This window comes from Trichomycterus rosablanca, chromosome 16 (assembly GCF_030014385.1).
Source record: "Trichomycterus rosablanca isolate fTriRos1 chromosome 16, fTriRos1.hap1, whole genome shotgun sequence".
In the NCBI taxonomy this organism is placed as follows: domain Eukaryota; kingdom Metazoa; phylum Chordata; class Actinopteri; order Siluriformes; family Trichomycteridae; genus Trichomycterus; species Trichomycterus rosablanca.
The window spans coordinates 2678995-2698858 of record NC_086003.1 but is presented as its reverse complement, the minus strand read 5'-3'; the positions used below and the strand labels follow the sequence as shown (position 1 = coordinate 2698858).

At 43.7% G+C, this 19864-nt stretch overlaps 1 protein-coding gene across 1 annotated transcript; it reads right to left on the bottom strand.

Moving 5' to 3' along the window:
* Nucleotides 1-790: 790 nt before the first annotated feature.
* On the bottom strand, nucleotides 791-19222 carry tsc1b (TSC complex subunit 1b). Its single transcript, XM_063011163.1, has 22 exons — nucleotides 19165-19222; nucleotides 17409-17629; nucleotides 17078-17181; nucleotides 16049-16201; nucleotides 15786-15930; nucleotides 15340-15494; nucleotides 14614-14687; nucleotides 14346-14524; nucleotides 14123-14241; nucleotides 12998-13163; nucleotides 12788-12906; nucleotides 12005-12098; nucleotides 11780-11875; nucleotides 10254-10824; nucleotides 9207-9250; nucleotides 8522-8688; nucleotides 7765-7947; nucleotides 6721-6831; nucleotides 6506-6628; nucleotides 6233-6420; nucleotides 5576-5749; nucleotides 791-4822 (listed from the first exon to the last, which is right to left on the bottom strand). The coding sequence occupies exons 2-22, from the start codon at nucleotides 17515-17517 to the stop codon at nucleotides 4291-4293; spliced, it is 3606 nt and encodes a 1201-aa protein (XP_062867233.1). The 5' UTR covers nucleotides 17518-17629; nucleotides 19165-19222; the 3' UTR covers nucleotides 791-4290.
* Between the last annotated feature and the right edge of the window lie 642 nt (nucleotides 19223-19864).

The following is a 19864-nucleotide window of genomic DNA, read 5'->3' as shown; positions in this document are numbered from 1 at the left end:
AAAAATGCTCTCAGATTATTAGTAAGACGTTAAGAAGTTGCAGGATGACCTAAAAACAGCAAGAACAAGAGCTAAACAGTAAACAATAAGCTTTACACAGCATTGAAATCAAAACTAGAAGGATGGTTTTATTTTATAGAATAGTATTAAACTCCATGAAGTAACACGATTTTACCACCAGGCATTCCTTACCAAACTGAGTGGTGGTTGAAGTCCACAAGAAAGGACCCAGAAGTCTGAAGGCCCTAGAGAGACTCTGGATTGAGATGGGTCCTCATATCTTGCTCTGAAGCAAGGCTGTAATCATTCACTGAACAAACTGGGGAAGGGGTTGGGGGGCCGATAATGCCATTCTAAACTATTCCTACTAAATCAGCAACTAAAACACTGACGGATCCTTACGTTACACAGAGCTACTGAGTGGAATGTGTTCATTCATACTTTTTACATCAGTTTATGCACTCTTAATATACTGTATGTTGTGATTACTGCCTAGTTCTGAAGGCAGAACAGGATTTAATGGTGCTGATCATTCACACACGATCTTAGTCGAATATGTTTCATTTGAACAAAGATTAGATTCTTATAACATCTTCTTACTTTACTAAGGGTGCTAATAATTCTAAAGCTGATTGTAAATAGAAAACGACAGATTTAAATCGTGTTATGAGTCTAGTTTGTGATGCTAACTCCACCTGCTAACTGAAATAGTGTTTGTAATGCATTCAGCACTGGATCAACACCGCCCTCTGCTGGTTAAGATAAAGAGACACAACTGAGAAACACAAACTCCGTTTTAAAAACATTTTATTATTTAAAAAACAGGTAATGCAGATTCTATAGTGCAAAACATTAAAGATTTTCTTTTTATCTTTCACAGTCAACGCAAGCTTATGCTCTTCTAAACTTCCATCAGCCCTCGGAGACACACTCGGAGAACATCTAATCTCGCCCGTCTTCCATCTTCCTGTCTGTGGCATTAAAAGTTGTAACATGCTGAAGAGCTCAAGGCAAAAAGGGGACGGTGGAGGGTATCAAGAGGAAAACAGGATTTCTCCAGTCCATAAACAGTCCATAATAATGCGATAAACCGAGTAAACATGGGTGAATGGAGATCCAGTCACAGTCCAACAACATCCAAGCCTTCGAACCAAATCAATACATCAGGCCATCATCACAGTTACCTCTTCATACACACTAACCGTTCTGGGAAGGATTTTAACCCGAAAAAAAAAGTGCTGCACAAACGTTTTCACCCCCAGGTCAACTTTAACGTTATCTAGAAGTTCTAAGCAAGAAACCGTGATCAGATCCCCTACAGGGAACAAATTTGCCTCTTTTGTGGAGATTTTTGTGCAGTTTCTGTTTGCTGAATTAAACCTGACATAATAAACCTAAATAACAGGTAATAATGATGATTTTTGTACGTTACATCTTGCTTTATTTCATTCGAATGTAATAAATTCAATGTAGGAAGTGCCGGTCTGGCTGCAGGTTCTTACAAACCAGACACAACTAATTTGGTGTTTAAAAACTGATTAAAGAGGTGGATTTAGGTGCGCTGGTGCTTGGTTGGGATGAAAACCTGCAGCCAGACCGGCCCTTTCTGGATAACACTGGACACCCTTGCCATAAAAGATGTGGGATCTTATTTTTACTCAGACGTTAACACAAACCTTAAGGTTTCTCATGTTGAAGAAAGGATTGCATGTAACATATACATTTAAAACTCATAAAACTCAAAAGTGTAACAACTAAAGCTGTAAGTCTGACCGTTAAACAGAGTACCATTGTGGTTAAAGCTGCCAAAGAAAAACAGTGTATTAAAAACACTGATAACATTTAGGATCATAATATAATACTTAATTATTAGCAATTTATTACGGACACTGAAGCAACTGGTCAGGAACCTGGGCTGAAAATGCTGGACGGGCATGTAAACAAAGGAAACCTTAAAGTTGGTCAAGATCAGATACGTGATATTTCATGTAACCGAGCATCAGGAATGTTAATGATCAGCCGAATAACTGATGACTGAAGGAATTGTTCTATTAATACTGATGAGTTATTGTAGATTTAATCCTTGCATGTGTGGATATGTCGATATTGTGCACTAAACATTTCAGGCCTCAGTATTAAAGCAGGACATCAAAGCCTTTATAAATTGGCTATGTTTAAATGTGTGTCTATTAGTCAGCTAACCTTATTTACTATCACACCTATGATGCAAATGTGCTAGACTGAGAGATCAGGAAGAAAAATTTGGCATGTTCCTTTAAAGGTTTTATATAATTATACTGATTAGTGCAATACTTGCTTTACAGATTAAAGTCATTAGCAAAAAAAGCCTGAAGACCAGATCTCCAGTTCTGATATGTTATGTACCATATATGTTAGATATAAATGCTGTCATAGTTTCATACTGTTATTAATAACTGATGATGGGAAATGGATTTGCTTTGATTTATAAGGGACTCGCCAGCTAATACTTTTCAGTTAGTGAAAATGTAAACACAAATATAAATAATTTAAAAACTCTAACAATATAAAATCGACTCACGCAGCACTCGTAAACACACACACACCCACAATGCAACGTGCCTAACGTGACCTCACTTCATAAAGCACTCGGGGTTCAGACTGGCTTCTTACAGCTCGACCCTAAATGAAACACCATTTTCCATCTACCAAGCATGTAGTCGATAATCTGAAACAAGTTTATGCTCCCACTTATGGATTTTATTTGCCACGTGACCTTGCACAGCCTAAATGTTATTAGTTTGGATTTTATTATGTCAAAAATTTGCCCTTTCATGAAGCCGATTAGTAAAATGATGCACTTACTTAAGTATAAATACGACTGGGTCTGTATCCACATATCCCATCTGTGGCTAACAATTCATTCTGAGTAACAGAATCCATGCAGAACCAGCGGACAAGCAAAAACACAAATGAAACTGTGGGCGCCAAACTTGTTAATCAACTACATTTAGGGTAAGTGGAAATTGTGTAAATTTTAATCTTAGCCAAATAATTCATGTAAATTCAAACAAGCATTCCAACACATTTTCTAATACTGAGAAGAAACAAATGAATAAACTAAGCTTCTGTGTCTGAGCGACTGTACTAACAACCTACCGTTCTTTTCTCAGTACAGGGAACATGTTGAAATGATTGTTCATGGTAATTGTAGCTACATTACAGACCAAAACAGCTTAAAACGTATGAATACTGCTTTAGGAGCCTGAGAACCCAGTAGCTATGTTTAGATGCAGAATTATAATAATAAAATCTTCGCCGTGGACAGCAGTTTTTAAAAGCTAAAAACGTTCAGTGACCTAAAACAGCCTTTGAGTGCATGGGAGACCATACACAGAGGAGGAAAAAGGCTTTAAAAAGAACCATCATCTCCGAATCTAGTCGTATCCAATTCCCCTGGTTATATCTCTCCTTCACTGCTGCAGACCCCTTACCTGACTAAGAAGGGCTGTACCAAACACACGCCCCCCTCAGACACGTGTGCAGTAGCCAACTGCTTCTTCTACTCCTGCATAAAGTGGGTTCACACAGGGATCAGTATTGTGTACGGAGAGTCACACACTGCTCTCTATTATTCACCATCTCTGTGCAGGCGCATCGAGCAGCCAGCAGAGGCCGCAATTGCTCCAGGCAGACGTTAACCAATTATGTCTGCATGTACGTCTGCCAAGCAGACAAGCTCGAAATGTCAGAGCTAGTGGGCTAGCGCTAGTGTTTTACCGCAGTATTGGCATTTTATTGATTTCTGTTACATACTGAAGCTTTAAAACCTTACAACAACTTGCATATGAAAAGAACAATTATATGACAACAGGGATCCCACTTATGGATTTAATGTATATTTCGCACCTCACATCGCTAACCGTTGGTCTCTATTCAATCTGACGCATTTGGAACTGAGGATTTTATTAGATTACTGAGTGCAAATAAACAAAATCTGCATTTAAACATAGCCACTGTGGCTCCTACTTGTTCCAAGAAGGCCGATCCAACCTTGTCAATAAGCACTCTACACACCTCACTGTAACCCTCTGAAGTAAAACCTGCTAAAGACTGGATCCGTCGTACATGTTAAGAGAAAGGGGCAAAAACAGAGAAGCGTAAACTCATGCGCAGGAAGACTCCAAGGCTTGCTGTAGTATTTTGGCAGGGAGAAAAAGGTGCGAAATCTCCAAAATCCTGTTGTCCGCCTGACGTGAAGGGGGAGAACACTGACGTGAAGGGTCCCAGTCTTTCTGACATCACGTCTCTCTAGCTGTGCTCCTGATGAGTTTCGTTGTAGTCCATGATGTGAAGCTGTGGCTGTCTGGGCCAGCTCGCTTCCCGCTTAGACGGCCGCTGTATCTCGCCAGGCTCTTTGGATGCCGCGCCGGGCCGGTGGCTGTGTGCAGGGGCGGGGCTGGGTGCAGTCTTTACAGACGGTTCAACACACAGCTCGGTCTTGATGCCGTGCGACAGGCCGGCGAGCTGCGGGCGATGGACATCGTCGTCGTCACACTGACTCTCGCTCTTGTTCCGGAAGAGCTCGCGTGCCCGCATGCCCAGGAAGCTCTTGGCGCTGGGGTAGGAGCCGACAGTAAGGGAGGGACTGGAAGAGGGAACCGAAGGGCGCGGAGGCGGCGGCGGCGCAACCAGCGGAGGTGGCGGAGTGCTTCGGCTGCCGTTCACAGACTCGCGGTCCTGGGGGCCGGGCTTGGCCTGGCTGACGGTGCCGTTACGATGTGGAGACGACCTGCTGCGCTCTTTGGACGGTGTTTTCATCGGCCTGTCCTTCAGTGTAGTACTGTGAAACAACAGGTCAGTGAGATGACCAACAAAACATCAAGGGTCCTGACTGAAACTAGAAGTTCATGTCATCTAAAACACACTATATGGACAAAAGTATTAGGACACCCTTTCTAATAACTGTGTTTCAGCCAACACAATTGCTAAATGGTAATAAATCTATTACATAAAGGAAATTACATGCTTTCAACTTTGCAGCAACAGTTTAGGGAAGGCCTTTTCCCATTCTAGCATGGCTGTGCCCCTGTACACAAAGCAAGCTCCATAAACTCCAGTGTCCTGCACAGAGCTCTATTGAACAGTGCTGGAAAGAACTGGAACATCAGCTGAGGATTTTGTTGACCAACATCAGTGCCCAGCCATACGAGAGCTTGTTTTCGAAATGGGACGTCCAACAAGCTCCTGGTCAGGCGTCCAAATACTTCTGGCCATGCAGGATCGATATCAAATAAAGGAAAGCATTGATTGAAAGCCGCTACTGCCGGTTAAGGTGGTGCGAATGGTTAGGGTTGCGCAGTTGTATTAAACAAACTGAAACCCTTTAGCAACAAATATGCAATATGTGCACTTGCAGTCTTGCAAATCTTGTTTGCACAAACCCACAAGGTCTGCAAGGTTGTACGCTGACTCACAAGCACCTTAACAGGGTAGCATGACAGGTCAGATCACAAGATCTGAGCTAATCATGACAATAAAAATGGACTTTAAGGCTGACCGCAGTGCCCAAGGTGCCATTTGGGACAGAGCTTACCTGGTCTGTGTAGAGCGGCAGCACCCGGTAGGGCCCCCTGTCTGTGAGGCAGCGGCGGTGGCGGCGGGCGTCTCCATCTCCAGCCTGCTGTAAAGCTGCAGCAGCTCCTTCTGCAGAGCCTGAGTCACCTGCCTCTGAGCCTGGTACCGACTGTCCGAGGCCTTCAGCTCCTCCCTACAGACAGGAAGAGACACACCGGGTCAACATTGTTTATCTTTTGCTCTTAAGACCTGAATGGATAAGCATAGCGATATTTATTAATGTATTAGGATTTTAACGTCAGGTTTTAACACTTTGGTTCCATTCATGACAGCTTCAGGACAGAAAGTTACTGGTTACCCATGACGATCAGTTCAAGTTCAATGTCAAACACAGTCATGGACAATTTTGTATCTACAATTCACCTCACTTGAACATCTTTGGACTGTGGGAGGAAACTGGAGCTCTTGGAGGAAACCCAGACACGGGGAGAACATGCAAACTCCACACAGAACGGACCCAGACCACTCCACATGGGAATTGAAGCCAGGACGTTCTTGCTGTGAGGCGACAGTGCTACCCACCGAACCACCGTGCTGCCTAAGCTTGGTCAGGACTACGACTTATTCATCGTTTATGGGGTGACCGTAAACATCTCTAGCATTTATCCACGCGTACTTAGCCTGGCATTTGACGTCCTCCAGGAACTTCTTCTGCTCTGCGATCAGATGGTCTTTTTTGGACAGCTGCGTCTCAATCTCGACGACTCTCTGCTGCGCCGCGTCCAGTTTCTGACCCTGCAGCAGGAGGTGCTGCTTCAGCCGCTCGACCTCCTTCATCAGCGACGCCTGCACCATCTGCGCCTCCTGTACATGAGAGAAGGGTTCGAGCAAAACTGAATGGACTTGAAAACAGTTATAAAAACCAAAAAAACATGCCCCTGTACTGCACCTGACTGAGATCCGGTCCTGCCTGCTGAAGCTCTTGTACACACAGTTTATGTGCTTCTCCCAACAGCAGCAGCTGCTTACTTATAAAGCTCAGCTGTTGTTGGGTGCTTTCACAAGACGACAACTAGAAGAAAGGAAAACAAAAGCGTAAAACAGTTGTACAGGTAAACCAGAGAATCTTATAATAACGAGGAGTGATGAGTGATGTTCTCTTACCTTGGCGGTGAGCTGGTTCACCTGGTGCCCCCTATGGCAAACCTTGTTATTGGCTTTCTGCAGTTCAGCCTCCATCTCACCCATCCTCTTCTGGCACTCCTGCATCTTACTCTGGATAAAAACACATACAGTGCAAATTTATATGTACAGAGTTTATTTTTTTACAATTGACATCATCTCGAGGTAACATTACAGAATCCAGGACAGACAGACCAAAAAAACCCTGTTGTGCAAGCCAAGGGTGACAGCGGCAAGGAACAACTCCCTAAAACTACAGAAAAACCTTGAACAAACCCCTCCTACTTGCGTGGCCTGGAGAATAACTAATCCTAATGAATAGGATTTACACAAACCATAGACACACACAATTAATTGAAACTAAAGGCAATTAAAGTTCTTCATTATTCTGTCCAGTCTGTGATAAAAATGAACAACTCTGAGCTGATTTATTGGCCTGATATATTGACACACAGTGCAGCAGACATTTCTACTAATTTGTAAAAGGTTTGTGTAGATGTTGATAGAACTGAAAGCGGAAATATCATATTTAGTAGTATATAGTCGTACAGTCATAAATAGAGATGCACTGTTCCCTTTTTTCCCCCTTCCCTTCTCACAAGACGTTGAAGCAAGTCTGTGGGAATCTGTGCCGGGTCAGTCAAGAGAAGACAGCATTTGTATGGCTGGGCACTGATGCTCAGGTCAGGGCTCTGTGCAGGACACTGAAGTTCCTTAATGTTTTTATAGAGCTGCTTTGTGCACAGGAGTACAGTCATGCTGGAAGAGGAAAGGGCCTTCCCTGAACTGTTGCTGCACAGCTGGAAGCATATAACTTCCTTTTTTATAAGTGATTTATTACACCTCTTAGCAACTGAAAAACATGACTTAAATGTGACTGAAAAACATGAATTAAAAAATTACAAGCGGTGTGTCAATACTTTTGCCGTATAGTGAACACACTGCAGTGCAGAATCCAGTATAACATTCATGTGTGCTGAAGCAGGCGAATTCCGCTAAGTGTGTGTGTGTTGTGTGTGTGTTTACCTGTAACTCTTGGTACTTGGTGTAGTAGTCATCGCGGTCGTGCTGAAGCTGGCGGATCTGGCCGTGTAAGCGCGTCACCATGACCTCCCGTTCATCCCACAGCTGTCTGTAGCGCTGCTGCTCCATCTGCAGGCTCTCACGCAGCGATACGATATCCACACACTGAAGGTTCAACTGGTCCTTCTACACATACACACACACACACAGGAATGTTTAGGAAATTGGCCTAACATTTGTTTCTATACTATGTGCTACAAAGCGTGTGACTACAGCATAGATAAGACAGTAACTAACCATACTATATAGCAGGTTTTTCAAGCAACCCACAATATGACTAGATGTAACATAAAGCCTCCACAAGGGGGCGTCAGTTTACAAGTTTGTTTCGTGTTTTTTGCCTATTAGGGTTCTTCAAAAAGTTTCCACACTTTTTAAACTCTATTTATTAAGAATGTTAAAAACAAATACCATCAATACCAATGTTTTCGGTTAAGCGCATAGCCACTGATGTGCCGCTGCTTTCACATCATCATCACATGAAAATCTTCTTCCCCTTAAAGCTTCTTTGAGCGTCCAAAAAGGTACTAAATCCGGACCATAAGCATCTCTCAGTCTCTCAGACACAACCAAATACTACTCCTCCCACCCTCCAAAAGTCGTGGCACGGGGTTTAAAAAACCCTGCTATATAGTATACTGGAATGTGGTTGGGAACGCACTTTAAGTTAGTGTGTTTTCACTGTTTGTGGTATGGTTACCATGGCATTGTTCTGCTCCTCCAGCGCGGTAGCGTTGATGATGCGGCGCAGCAGGCGGCGGTTCCGTACAGCATGCTGCTCCCGCTTATATCGCTCATACAGCAGCTGGTTATGCAGCAGCAGCAGCTGACTGCGCAGCGTCTGCAGCTCGTCCCGAGGAGCAGAACCTAAAAGCAGATGAACAAATCAGTAAAAGTTGTCTGGGAACGGAGGTTTCAGCTTGCTGTTGGACACACACACACACACACACACACACACACACACTCCACTTCTTTTTAAATAATTACAACATCATGACTCTCATAATTCTGACAAGAAAAGCCCACACTGTTCTACCCACCACCAGTCTTCATTGTACTGATGCCCTGTCAGATTCAGTTCCACTGGAACACTGGGCGTAAGACAGGAATATCCTGGACAGGGTGCCAATCCAATGAAGGACTTTAACTACCATAATTTGGAATGCCACATCAAAGGGTCTGAATACTTCTGATAATAAGAGATTTCATTTTTCATGTTTCATTTCATTATTATGGATAATTAATGGGTGAAAATGGCAATTATATCCATTCCAAATCCAATCCAGAACATAATTAAGTGTGTAAACAGTCGAGGAGTCTGAAGCCCAGTGCAGTGTGAGGAAAAAACACACTTTCTCTTTGTTGGATAATTAAGTGTTGTTTACCTCCGAAGTGAGTCCAGTCAGCTGACTTGCTCGGCAGTGGTAATCTGAAAGAGTTAATAAAAATGTATTAATCATTAAAGGCAGCAGTGGAAACAAATACTAAACTAACACTACAGTGAACTAAGTGCCAGTGAGCCATCCCACCGGCCCTGCTGACCCCAGCCTGGACACACCAGGGTTTGCGTAAGTCCATCTCCGGTCCAAAACAATTACTCAGCTATGCAGGACGGTGACGGATCATATGATGATGTGTCGGTTCAGGGATGACTTGGCAGCTTGTGCTGGGTGGTGAAGCATTGTGGGAGGAACCGTACAATGGCTGTAGTTGTTCCAGCATGAAAAAAGGCAGGGTGTTTTTTTCTGCAGTCAGCTGCACTTACAGCAGGGTTAAGGTTGGTTTGATTCAGACCGGACGGGGCTATAACGCAGCCCCAAATGAGTGCACTGCAAATGTTAATGCTCACGTCTGCTTAAATCGGCTGTTTATATCAGCGACTGAACAGATTGAGGCTCTAAATGCGCAGAAAAGCATTCCAACCATGACTGACGGGACACTCTGGATTCATTTCTTCTAGTTCTACGGTTTAAAAGTACTAACGTTTAAAAAGTCTATATATTCATATTGAGTAATAGCTATAACAATCACCTAACTGACCGCTAGGTAGTTTCCTTTTATTTAGGTCTCTGTGCCTAAGACATTAAGTCCATTAGGTCAAATAAAAGTCATGGAGTACTTCAGGAGCATAAAACAATAATCTGTTTAATAAAATAACTCATGGCCTCTATGCTATGCAAACAAACACAATAAATAGACTTTTTTTAAGCTGGTCAGTGTCCAGTGCGCCCCCCCCAGTGGTGGAAGTAACTCATAACACCTTCAAAAATCGACTGAATATAGATGATGGACACGAACCACAGCTTAAAATACTTATGTTACCACTAAAAGCACCCTAAGCTGAAACATACATGATGGTTAAATGTCTGTGTTTTATTAAAAGAGTTAATAAACAAAACACTAGGTTTAAAAAACCCATCATCACTACTCACCTCTTCAGCACCCTGTCGTGCGCATCACTGCCCTGCTGCACCAGGCGGTCCAGCACCTCTAGCGGCGATGCACCCGTCGTTCCTGGTCCATCCTCCCCCGCCCATCCTCCCATCGTGCCCTGTCCCGTCGCCCTCCCCAGCACCTCCAGGCTTCTCCGGCTCACGAAGACGGAGGCGGCGCGGGGCAACGCCAGGTCGAAAAGCGCTTCGTAAGGCAACGAGTGTGCAGCGCCCGGGCTGGGTGAGAGCAGCGCATGCTTTAGAGACTCATCCTCCACGCCAGGGCTGTGGTGCCGCACTTCATTAGGGGTGAAGAGTGGCTGGAAGGCCCAGGGCTGCTCCTGCGACGCGCTGCGACTGACAGGTTTTCTGCACCACGCCCGGACGTCTTTCATATCTGGGGTGGAGACAGCATGGTGAGGGTCTTTAAGGTGGCTTGAGGTTGGAGTGGGCTTCTCCTGGGCACCAGTAAGAGTTTCTGTGGTGTGGTAAAATGGGGAATCGAAGCCAGACATCCGCGGCGGGTCCCGCTTCTCTTCGGTTATCTTAAGCAGCTCCTCTGTTATAGCAGCTGGAGAAAAGAGACAGTAAGAAATGTATTCATTTATATATTTATGCTTACACAGTGGTTATATAGTCTCATATTTTAGTTTATAGTCCTTGTCAAGTCTTATTCTTATATGTTGTTCTTTATATGCACTCAATTCTTTCCAAAAACTTGAGGACTATTTTCATTTCGGCTTGATTTAAGATTTTTCTCACAGCCTTTGGGATTGGAATAGATTGTCGGTGTTGTAAGTATTAAGGACATTAAGTTAGTATTTGTTTGACAGGACCGGGTATATGACAGTGGGAAATTACAGCTGTAGGCAGACGTATTATTTATTTATTTATTTGGACTTTAATGCCATGGGCTAGACAGACGTATTAAATAGCATCATAAAGAAAGCTAAGCCACTCAGGTGGCGCAGCAGTAAAACACACGCTGAACACCAGAGCTGGGATCTCAAATACATCGTATTGAGTCTCGGGTCTGCCTGCTGGCTGGGCTGAACAGCCACATGAACAACGACTGGCCTGTTGTTCAGATATGGGTGGAATATTGAAAGCCAGGTAGGGTCTCTCTCATAACTAATGCAACTACGACCTCTGCTGGCTGATTGATGGCGTCTGCACAGAGATGGGAAAGCAGTGCTCTCAGGGTGTGTCTCTCCGTACACAGTGCTGATCCGCATTGCATTCGTCAAAGTGTAGGTGACAAAATGCATACGGCATGCTGCCCATGTGTCGGAGGGGGCGTGGGTTAGTTTCGTTCTCCTCAATCAGAGCGGGGATCGGCATTGGTGAAGAAAAAGCATGACGCAATCGGGCAATTGGACACGCTAAAAAGGGAGAAAATGCATAAACAAAACAAACAAAAAAAAAAATATATATATATATATATATATATATATATATATATATATATATATATATATATATATATATATATATATATATAAAAAGAAAGTTTAGTTCACGCTCACCCTCCTCCTTTTCCTTGCCCAGTCGCAGCTGCTCCTGCTCCTTCATGTAGGCCGATAGCTCGGTTAGAGTCATAGACACGTTCTTAGACTCGTCATCTGGTTTAAAAGACAAAACGGTCAGTCATGCTGCACCACTGACCGACTGATCCACTTATACAGCGTGCTTCATCAGCAGTGATGGCACAGTTGTTTAAATACCGGTCTTCTTTTGTTTGATTTTCCTACCTGTGTGATTGGCGACCTCTGATGCTGATTTCTCCAGCTCCTTTACTTGATCCTGCCTCAGCAAAGGAGGTTTTGTGTCTATGGGTCTCCCATCCTAAAGAGTAATATATAAGGTAAAACGTTTAAAAGAGATTAAATAACAACCTGATATGTTCACACTGCGAGTGTACAATAGATGCTGAAAGTATTCGGATCCTTGGACGTTTTTTGCAGATTGAGTCTCGAACCCGGGTGGGGTGGCGCATCAGACTGCTAGATGGCAATAATTCCAGGGTAAGTGAACTCAATTTTTTAAATTAGCAAAAATGATCACATCTGGCCACTTTTACTATTTGTATTTATGCATTCTCTCTCTTTTTCTCCCAATTTTAACATGGCTAATTTGTCTTCTGCTGCTGGGGATCCCAACCTTATCCGAGAAGGGTATATTCACCTGACACATGCTCCCTGACTGCTGTTATTTTCCTATACCTGTGTGAATTCACACATGAGGCCAGTCTTGCACACGAAGAGTCATGCACTCATTTCCAGGTTCCTCCACTTCTGTACAGGCGCCTCAGGCTACCAACCCCACCCACTTTATTAGTCCGGTCTTTTCCCACCCAGCAGACTCAATGGCCAATTTTGTAAGCTGTAGGCACTGCCAATTGTGCCCGCTAGGAGGCGTCCAGCCGACCGGTAGCAGAGCCGAGATTCAAACTCAGGGAGTCCAGGAACCCACTGCTGTATCAACACAGTCTACAAACAAAACTGATTTTCTTACAGATTTACAAGATACAATACCTTGCATGGGAGGCTGGGTGTACTGAAGGTCAAAGAGGAAGTGGATGGTTCGTCTGAGAGGCTGGGAGGAGGAGAGGATGTTGCTGGAGTGCTAGAACATGGGGTACCTTTACCACCTCCTAACAGAAACCAAATACTAAATTGATCAACACATTCACTACAAGACAGACACAGGAAATCAATGACTGTGTGTGCAAGTCCTCGATCTACCTGGAGTGCTGTAAAACCGCCCAGACATGTGAAAGGCACTGTGAGAAAGCTCAGGGTTTGGAGACATCCCTCTCGAGGAAGGTGGGGTGGCCATCCCGCACAAGGAGGACGGGCTCCAAAGAGAGTCCTTACCACCGTAGCTGAAGTTCAGTTCACTGGTAGAACTCTAAAGATCACATAAAAACAAAGCCATGCGTTACAAGACATGTATGAGCAAAACATTTCTTATTGCTAAGTATTTCAAGATGCGTGTACATAATTTTTGATGTTTTTCAAAGCTTATTTATTATTTATAGCAATAATAAATGTATATTATAATACTGTAGATATAAATGAGAAACCAATTTATTTCACTATAGTCACATTCAAACATTTGGGTGGACAAGTTATAAGCCCGGACCCACTAATTGACAAAGGGGGTAAAAAACACCCCAATTTTACTACTAGAACAGCCAGATGCCAAACACCACCCCCCATGTCTGGATTCATTCCACACAATGTATACTGGATAATTAAAAAAGCCGAGGATATAAACAGTGTGGGGAGCTTTATATTTTACAAAGGTTATCAGCACACCAACATCTATGTGCCCATCAGTCCCACTAAAAGAGGGGAGGCCTCAGTGCCCCTTAGTACCACTGAAGGAGTTGTTGTTCCAACCAGCCTTGTGAATTATGAACGTTTTCTGAGCCTGTCAGCTCAACTGAAGGTCCAGTAAAGAAAGCCTGGCATCGGTGATGAAAGCAAGTTCCTGTCAGGCTCTGAGGGCACACCAGCTGTACTACGATGGGCAATCCTATTGAAAATGAGTTGCCTCAATGACCGATAGGCCCATTAAAGTTGGAAATGTCTTGTTTTTTTGCCCACCGACCTTCTGAAGGCTTGATGGTTAACTTTAAAAAAGGCGTGGCCTGTTTGCCTGTCGACCTTTAAAAGAAGGCTTCCTATCAGTCCCACTGAAGTACCTCATATTCCCATAACCCCCTAATCTATACAGATGATGGAAACACTGGTTCCAAACAACATTTTCCAACATGAAAAAGCTCCCTCTTGCATTATTTACAAAACATTAAAAGCCTGTAATAAAAGTAGAATGCTTTATAAGAGAGAACGTAGAATTCATACCGGCCGGTGGGTGCAGGGTGGGCTCCGATGGGCCGACTGCGTCCCCGAGAGAGACGACAGGGGCAGAGGTGGAAGGACAGACTGGCGCGGAGTGTAGAAATGATTCGAGGATGAGCTTCCTGATAGAACAGCGCAAGTAACAAGAGCGCAGGAGTTATATACACCTGTCGTACGCCAGGTAAATGTAAACAAGGAGAAGAAAACCGAAACATCAGGACGTTACCATAGCTGCTGTGCAAGTCCGTGTAGGGGCTGGCAGTGCAATCAGGAGGTCGCATGTGCAAGTTGGCACAGAAATGCTCAGGCAGGGTGGCGTAGCCCTCCTCAAAAGACGCCTCTCTCGGGTCCAGGGACACTTTAGCACACTCGATCACGATGTCGTGGATCTCGAACCTCTTCCACCTGTATGTCAGGTGAAGGCGGAGACAGTTTTTTAAACAGTCAGTGTTGCTGCGCATGTTGTAAAATTATCAGGTTTTCGAGTGGCGTACCTGGTAGGGTCCAGCTCGTGGTCTTTGGTTCCAGTCACTAATTCCGGGTGTATACGAACGTGCTCCAGCATCGGCTATGGAAGGAAATATGTGTCTTATATCGTAGAACAGGAGTTTTCTTTCTTAGTTAACTTTTTTTAAGCGACCCACATTTTGTTCATGATTTTTACCGTGACCCAGGCAACACAAACACATCAAACGCATCAATACGAAACACAAAACTAATTGTAAAATTATGGCAATCTGGTCCCACAAGTGGGCGGCACAGTGGCTCTGTGGGTAGCACTGTCGCCTCACAGCAAGAAGGTCCTGGGTTCGATCCCCAGGCGGGGCGGTCCGGTTCCTTTCTCTGCGGAGTTTGCATTTTCTCCCTGTGTCTGTGTGGGTTCTACCCACACCCACATATTAATCCTAGATGCATCTCAGCAGCACTATCGGTCGTCTGCATAGACATAACTGGCTAATATCCGGGGGAGGAGGAGTGGCCAAAACTGCCTCTAATGAGTCCTTGACTCACCAAACTCTGAGTCTTTAACCTTTGAATCATCAGATTCTGCAGACTTGGAGACCTTATCAGAGTAAAGGTCTGGCCACAAGAGACTCCCACAGCAATTCAGCATTTTCAGCTAAAGACTCACAGTCATCAATCCTACACACATTTTTATCTTCCTGCTGGACCCTGCAGTCCGTTATATACACATTAAGATCTGCATCATGGTTCCATACCTTCACCACCTCTTCAAACGTGTCCATGTTTTCCTTCATGCTGTAGTGTGAGCGCAGGTAGGAGATGAAGTTGCAGGGGTACATGCCGTACAGGCGGTGGAAGAGTGAGTACACACTGGCGTGCAGATGGATCAAGAACACCTCAGAAATGTGCCCTGCATAAAGCAAAAAAGGTGGAAATCAGATGGTGCTAAATCCGGACTATAAGCGTCTCTCAGTCTCTCAGACACGACCGATGACTCCTCCTCCCTTTCTAACCAAAATATAGAAGTGCAGAAACTTTTTGAAGATCCCTCGTATTTATGCATTTTTGAGTCATGTCCAATTCCCCTTGTTATGTCTCTCATCCACTGCTCACACAGGGATCAGCATCGCACATGGAGAGTCATGCACTCCATTAAGCTCATCACCGTTCCTACACTAAGGCCAGAGCATCACCACCCTACCTGGGTTCCTCAGGTTCCAGGCAGCCAGCCGTCCAAAAACATCAAAGAACTCATACAGGTGCTGCTTTCCAGCCTGAGGGATCATGGGTAACAGGGTGACAAGCACCAACACTCCAGTTATGAGGACCACAACATCCGTGTCCGTCTGGAGGCAAGAGACAACATTTTTTAAACTTCACTTTCAGGCATTTAAAAGCACTTTATTAGGATAAAAAAACATGGAATATTTATTTGATTTAAGAGTCGTTTTAACTTTATCCTACCTTGAGACACTTGAGCAGCGAGAGCAGGAGAGGGTAGCGAGCAATCTTGTGAATCCAGGACGGCTGCTTGCGCACCACGTGGCCCAGGAGGTTAAGGGTGGGTAACCGACATGCCTGCTTATACATGCACTCGTTCATCTTATCAAACAGGTGCTGAGAAAGAGACAATAATGACAATGTCAGTATTTTAGAATTTTATTCATTCAGTTCGTTAATTAAAATAAGAAAAAAAACAAAGAAAAAAACAAAGCAATTGAAATATTTATTAAAATACTAGGTCAGGGCTGCCCCTAGACCAAGGCAACTGGTTAAAATGGCTACTGTAGCCTCAACTATCACTGTGGCGATGTTCATGGGCCAGCTAAATCTGAAGTGTTTCACTAAAAATCCCTCAATTAAATACCCAATTTAAAGCTTTTTTATATTATATGTATGCATTTTCCTCCTTCTCTTAATCTAGTCATATAAAAATCCCCTGGTTATATCTCTCCTCCACTGCTGCAGACCCCTACCCTGGCTGAGGAGGGCTGCACCGAAGACAAGCCCCCTCCGACACGTGACGTAGACAACCGCTTCTTTTCCCCTGCATAAGGTGGGTTAACACAGAGATCAGTATCACATACAACGAGTCACGCACTGATCTCCATTATCCCCCGTCTCTGTTTAAGCAACATCAACCAGCCAGCAGAGCACATAATTGCAGCAGAGATGAACAATCCACCCGGCACTCCTCACATCTGAGTTCAGGCACCCTGCTGACCAATAGCAGAGCTGAGATTCAAACTTGTGAGTTCGGGATCTCAGCACTAGGGGCCTGGGATGTTTTACAGATGTGCCGCCCATGTGCCTTGAAAGCATCTTTAATGATGTGTCAACAACTGAAGTGGAATCAGTTATGTGAAAACATGGACAGGGGAATCAACTAAATACACAAGGTCAATATAAAATCACAGAAATCATAAAGTTGGAAGAGGGAGAGTAAAAATTCATCTTAGAGACCCTAATCATCACACCCTAGCCCAGTCTCACCTTGTCGTGTGGCTCCCTCACTGAACACAGGATGTGCAAGGCTGGACTAGAGTTGGTCTCCAGGTAGTAATCCACCAAACCATTCAGCAACACAGACCCCCGTTCTGCAAAACATAGTAAAGTATGTATAGTAACCGGAGTTTTTACACCACAAGAAAAAAGCACTCATTACATGACATTACTTCCTGATTACACAGTTCAAACCAAGAAACAGGTGATATCACATGTTTTATTATGGCAGAGTATCTTCTCCTGGTGAAGAACCATGACAGTCCTAATAATTATAAATCGACTCTCCAGAACATCAATCAGAGAAGAAATCGGTCAGTACCTGTAGCGAGGTGCTCGTTAATGAGACCCTTGATCTCCTCCAGCTGTTGGAGATCAGAGGTCTCGAGGAGGGGGAGCAGGTCAGCCACACTGAGCTGTTCCCTGGCCATGATGGTGATGGCTGTGCAGGGGGCGTGTCTGAGATGGACAGGGGCTTCCGGACGTCACTCTTTCCGCCTACAGGGTCCCTGGGCCGCCCGCCGATGCAGTCTCCAGGTACCACTGCATAAAGAGAGAGCTCGATTAGGTTTATCTGTAAGGGAAACTTTAATGACGCTGGTTATGGTGTCACAGGTTCATGATTCATCGTGATGTAAGACATTCCAGGAAATGTAAAAATACAGAGACTGACGTTTTATAAAGAAGGTTAGTTAGGTTTTAGTTTTCACCCTTGTTTTTACAGTCGCCTCAAACATCTGAGAAGAATTCTGTTTCTGATACGTTTCTGTAACTGAATAGTTGATGTGTTTCTTTCTTTAAACAAACCCAAAGGCTGTGGGTTTTTTTTCCTGCATTTTAACCCTTTATCTCTCAAGCTAGTCATATCCAAGCCTTGATTGTGAATTCACTGACGCCTGCACAACCCCCATTCTGATTGGGGAAAGCAGAATTACCACACTGCCCGTCCAACACGTGTCCAGTCCGCAGCTGATTCTAAGTTCTGGAGGTTCAAATCCTGGCCTGGGCTCACAAATACAGAAGGTGCATGGCTGTATGTGAACCTAGAAATTGGTTGACACATATCAATGCACCCTAGGCGCCGGTCCCAAGCCCGGATAAAGTGCAGGGTTGCACCGAAAGAAATCATTAGGTATTGCTGCAGTCACACTTCTGAATTCTGATTTTCAATTTGAGACTTTTAGAAATGTGTTACTGAATGTCTTCTTGTCTGTTCGTAACAGCAAAAATTGGACTAGTCACGTTACAGAAATACAAGACTTGACCAATGGAATACTTCAGTGTTTTTAAGAACACTAAACATTTATGAATCTGACTTTATGTAGGCTTTAGTCCTTTGTATTTAGGATTAAAGCCTAGATGATTTTCCTGTCATTTAATAGTGCATTTATCCCACATTAAACTGCATGAGCATGTAAATAGGAACTGAGTCTAGTTGTTTTTTAGAAGGTTAGTAATGCAGCAGTAGAAGACGGTAATACACATTGCATCACTCCATATGATCTCATGTCTGTATTGTACTAATAGAGTATTTATCAAATGTTTTATTTCATTATTTCCGCTTAATGTGTTTTTTTAATATTGCAGCCAGCACAAACGGGGCGTAAACAAGTCAATGCACTGAGAACAATGCACAGACTGAAGGCAACGAATAAACAAGAAAATAAACATTTATCCAAGTAAAATCACACTGTTGTTCTGTTTCATTATCAAACATGTGTGTGCTGTTGTTTCCTCTTTTATATCTTGTTCTATCTGCCTATATAAATCAATGAGAACCACTGCCTGTTATTTTAGCTCTGATCCCAAATTCTCCCATGTCTTCTATATAGGTACACTTAACGGTCTGAAACATAATAACGTACGCAGGCCGTCTAGTGCACTTTATTTAAAACCGTATTCAATTTGGGATACGGCCGCAGTCCGAGCAACGCGAAAATTACTCAATGTTTTTGAGTTTCCTAAACGCTAAAGTGAAAGTTTGCAGCCAGGAAACAGATACAGAATATCCACACTTTTTCCAAACATCAAGTTCTACCCAACAAACCGAGATAAAAATCAAAATAAAGCCTGTTTACCCGTTCAAGCAACTGCACTCAACAGGGCGCCGCCATCTTAACCACCTCACACCCCTCCCACTGCAACGCTTTCCGCGACTGACAGATGAAATAATCCCCATTGTTTATCACACACTCATATCACAAACAACTACGTCGCGCGTATTAAACCACATAAAATGGAAATTAACAAGAGATTTAAAATGAAGTTATAACTGCGAAATACTGTTTTCTGAAAAAAGTTTGCTACCTTTTTCTGCATCTAGGTGCTGGGTTGTTTTTCCACAGGGCGGAGGGATGCGGGAGCGATGCGGTTCTGCTTTTCTTCCACACTACGCATGCGCTTCCAATTAATGTAACTTGAAATGTTAAGAATCACATAAAGATAAATTATATACATAAATATATACATTTTATGATAGGTACTATTTATTAAGAACTAAATCATTATGGCCAGGTGACTGGGTTAAAGTATCTCCGAAACAGGAAAGAGTCCTCATAAGCAGTCATAATGAGTACCCACCAACAGCGGTCCGGAGAAGGACAAGCCATAAACCGCTGACTGGTTGTTGGGCGATCAAGACTCTGACTTCTGCTACAGACGATCAGAGGAGTTACTGTGGTACAGTGGGTGACTGATGACCTGGCTTCTTGTCTGGAACTCCAGGGTCTTCTTGTTAAAGAAAGACCCCAAACTACCACATACCACGCAGAGCTTACA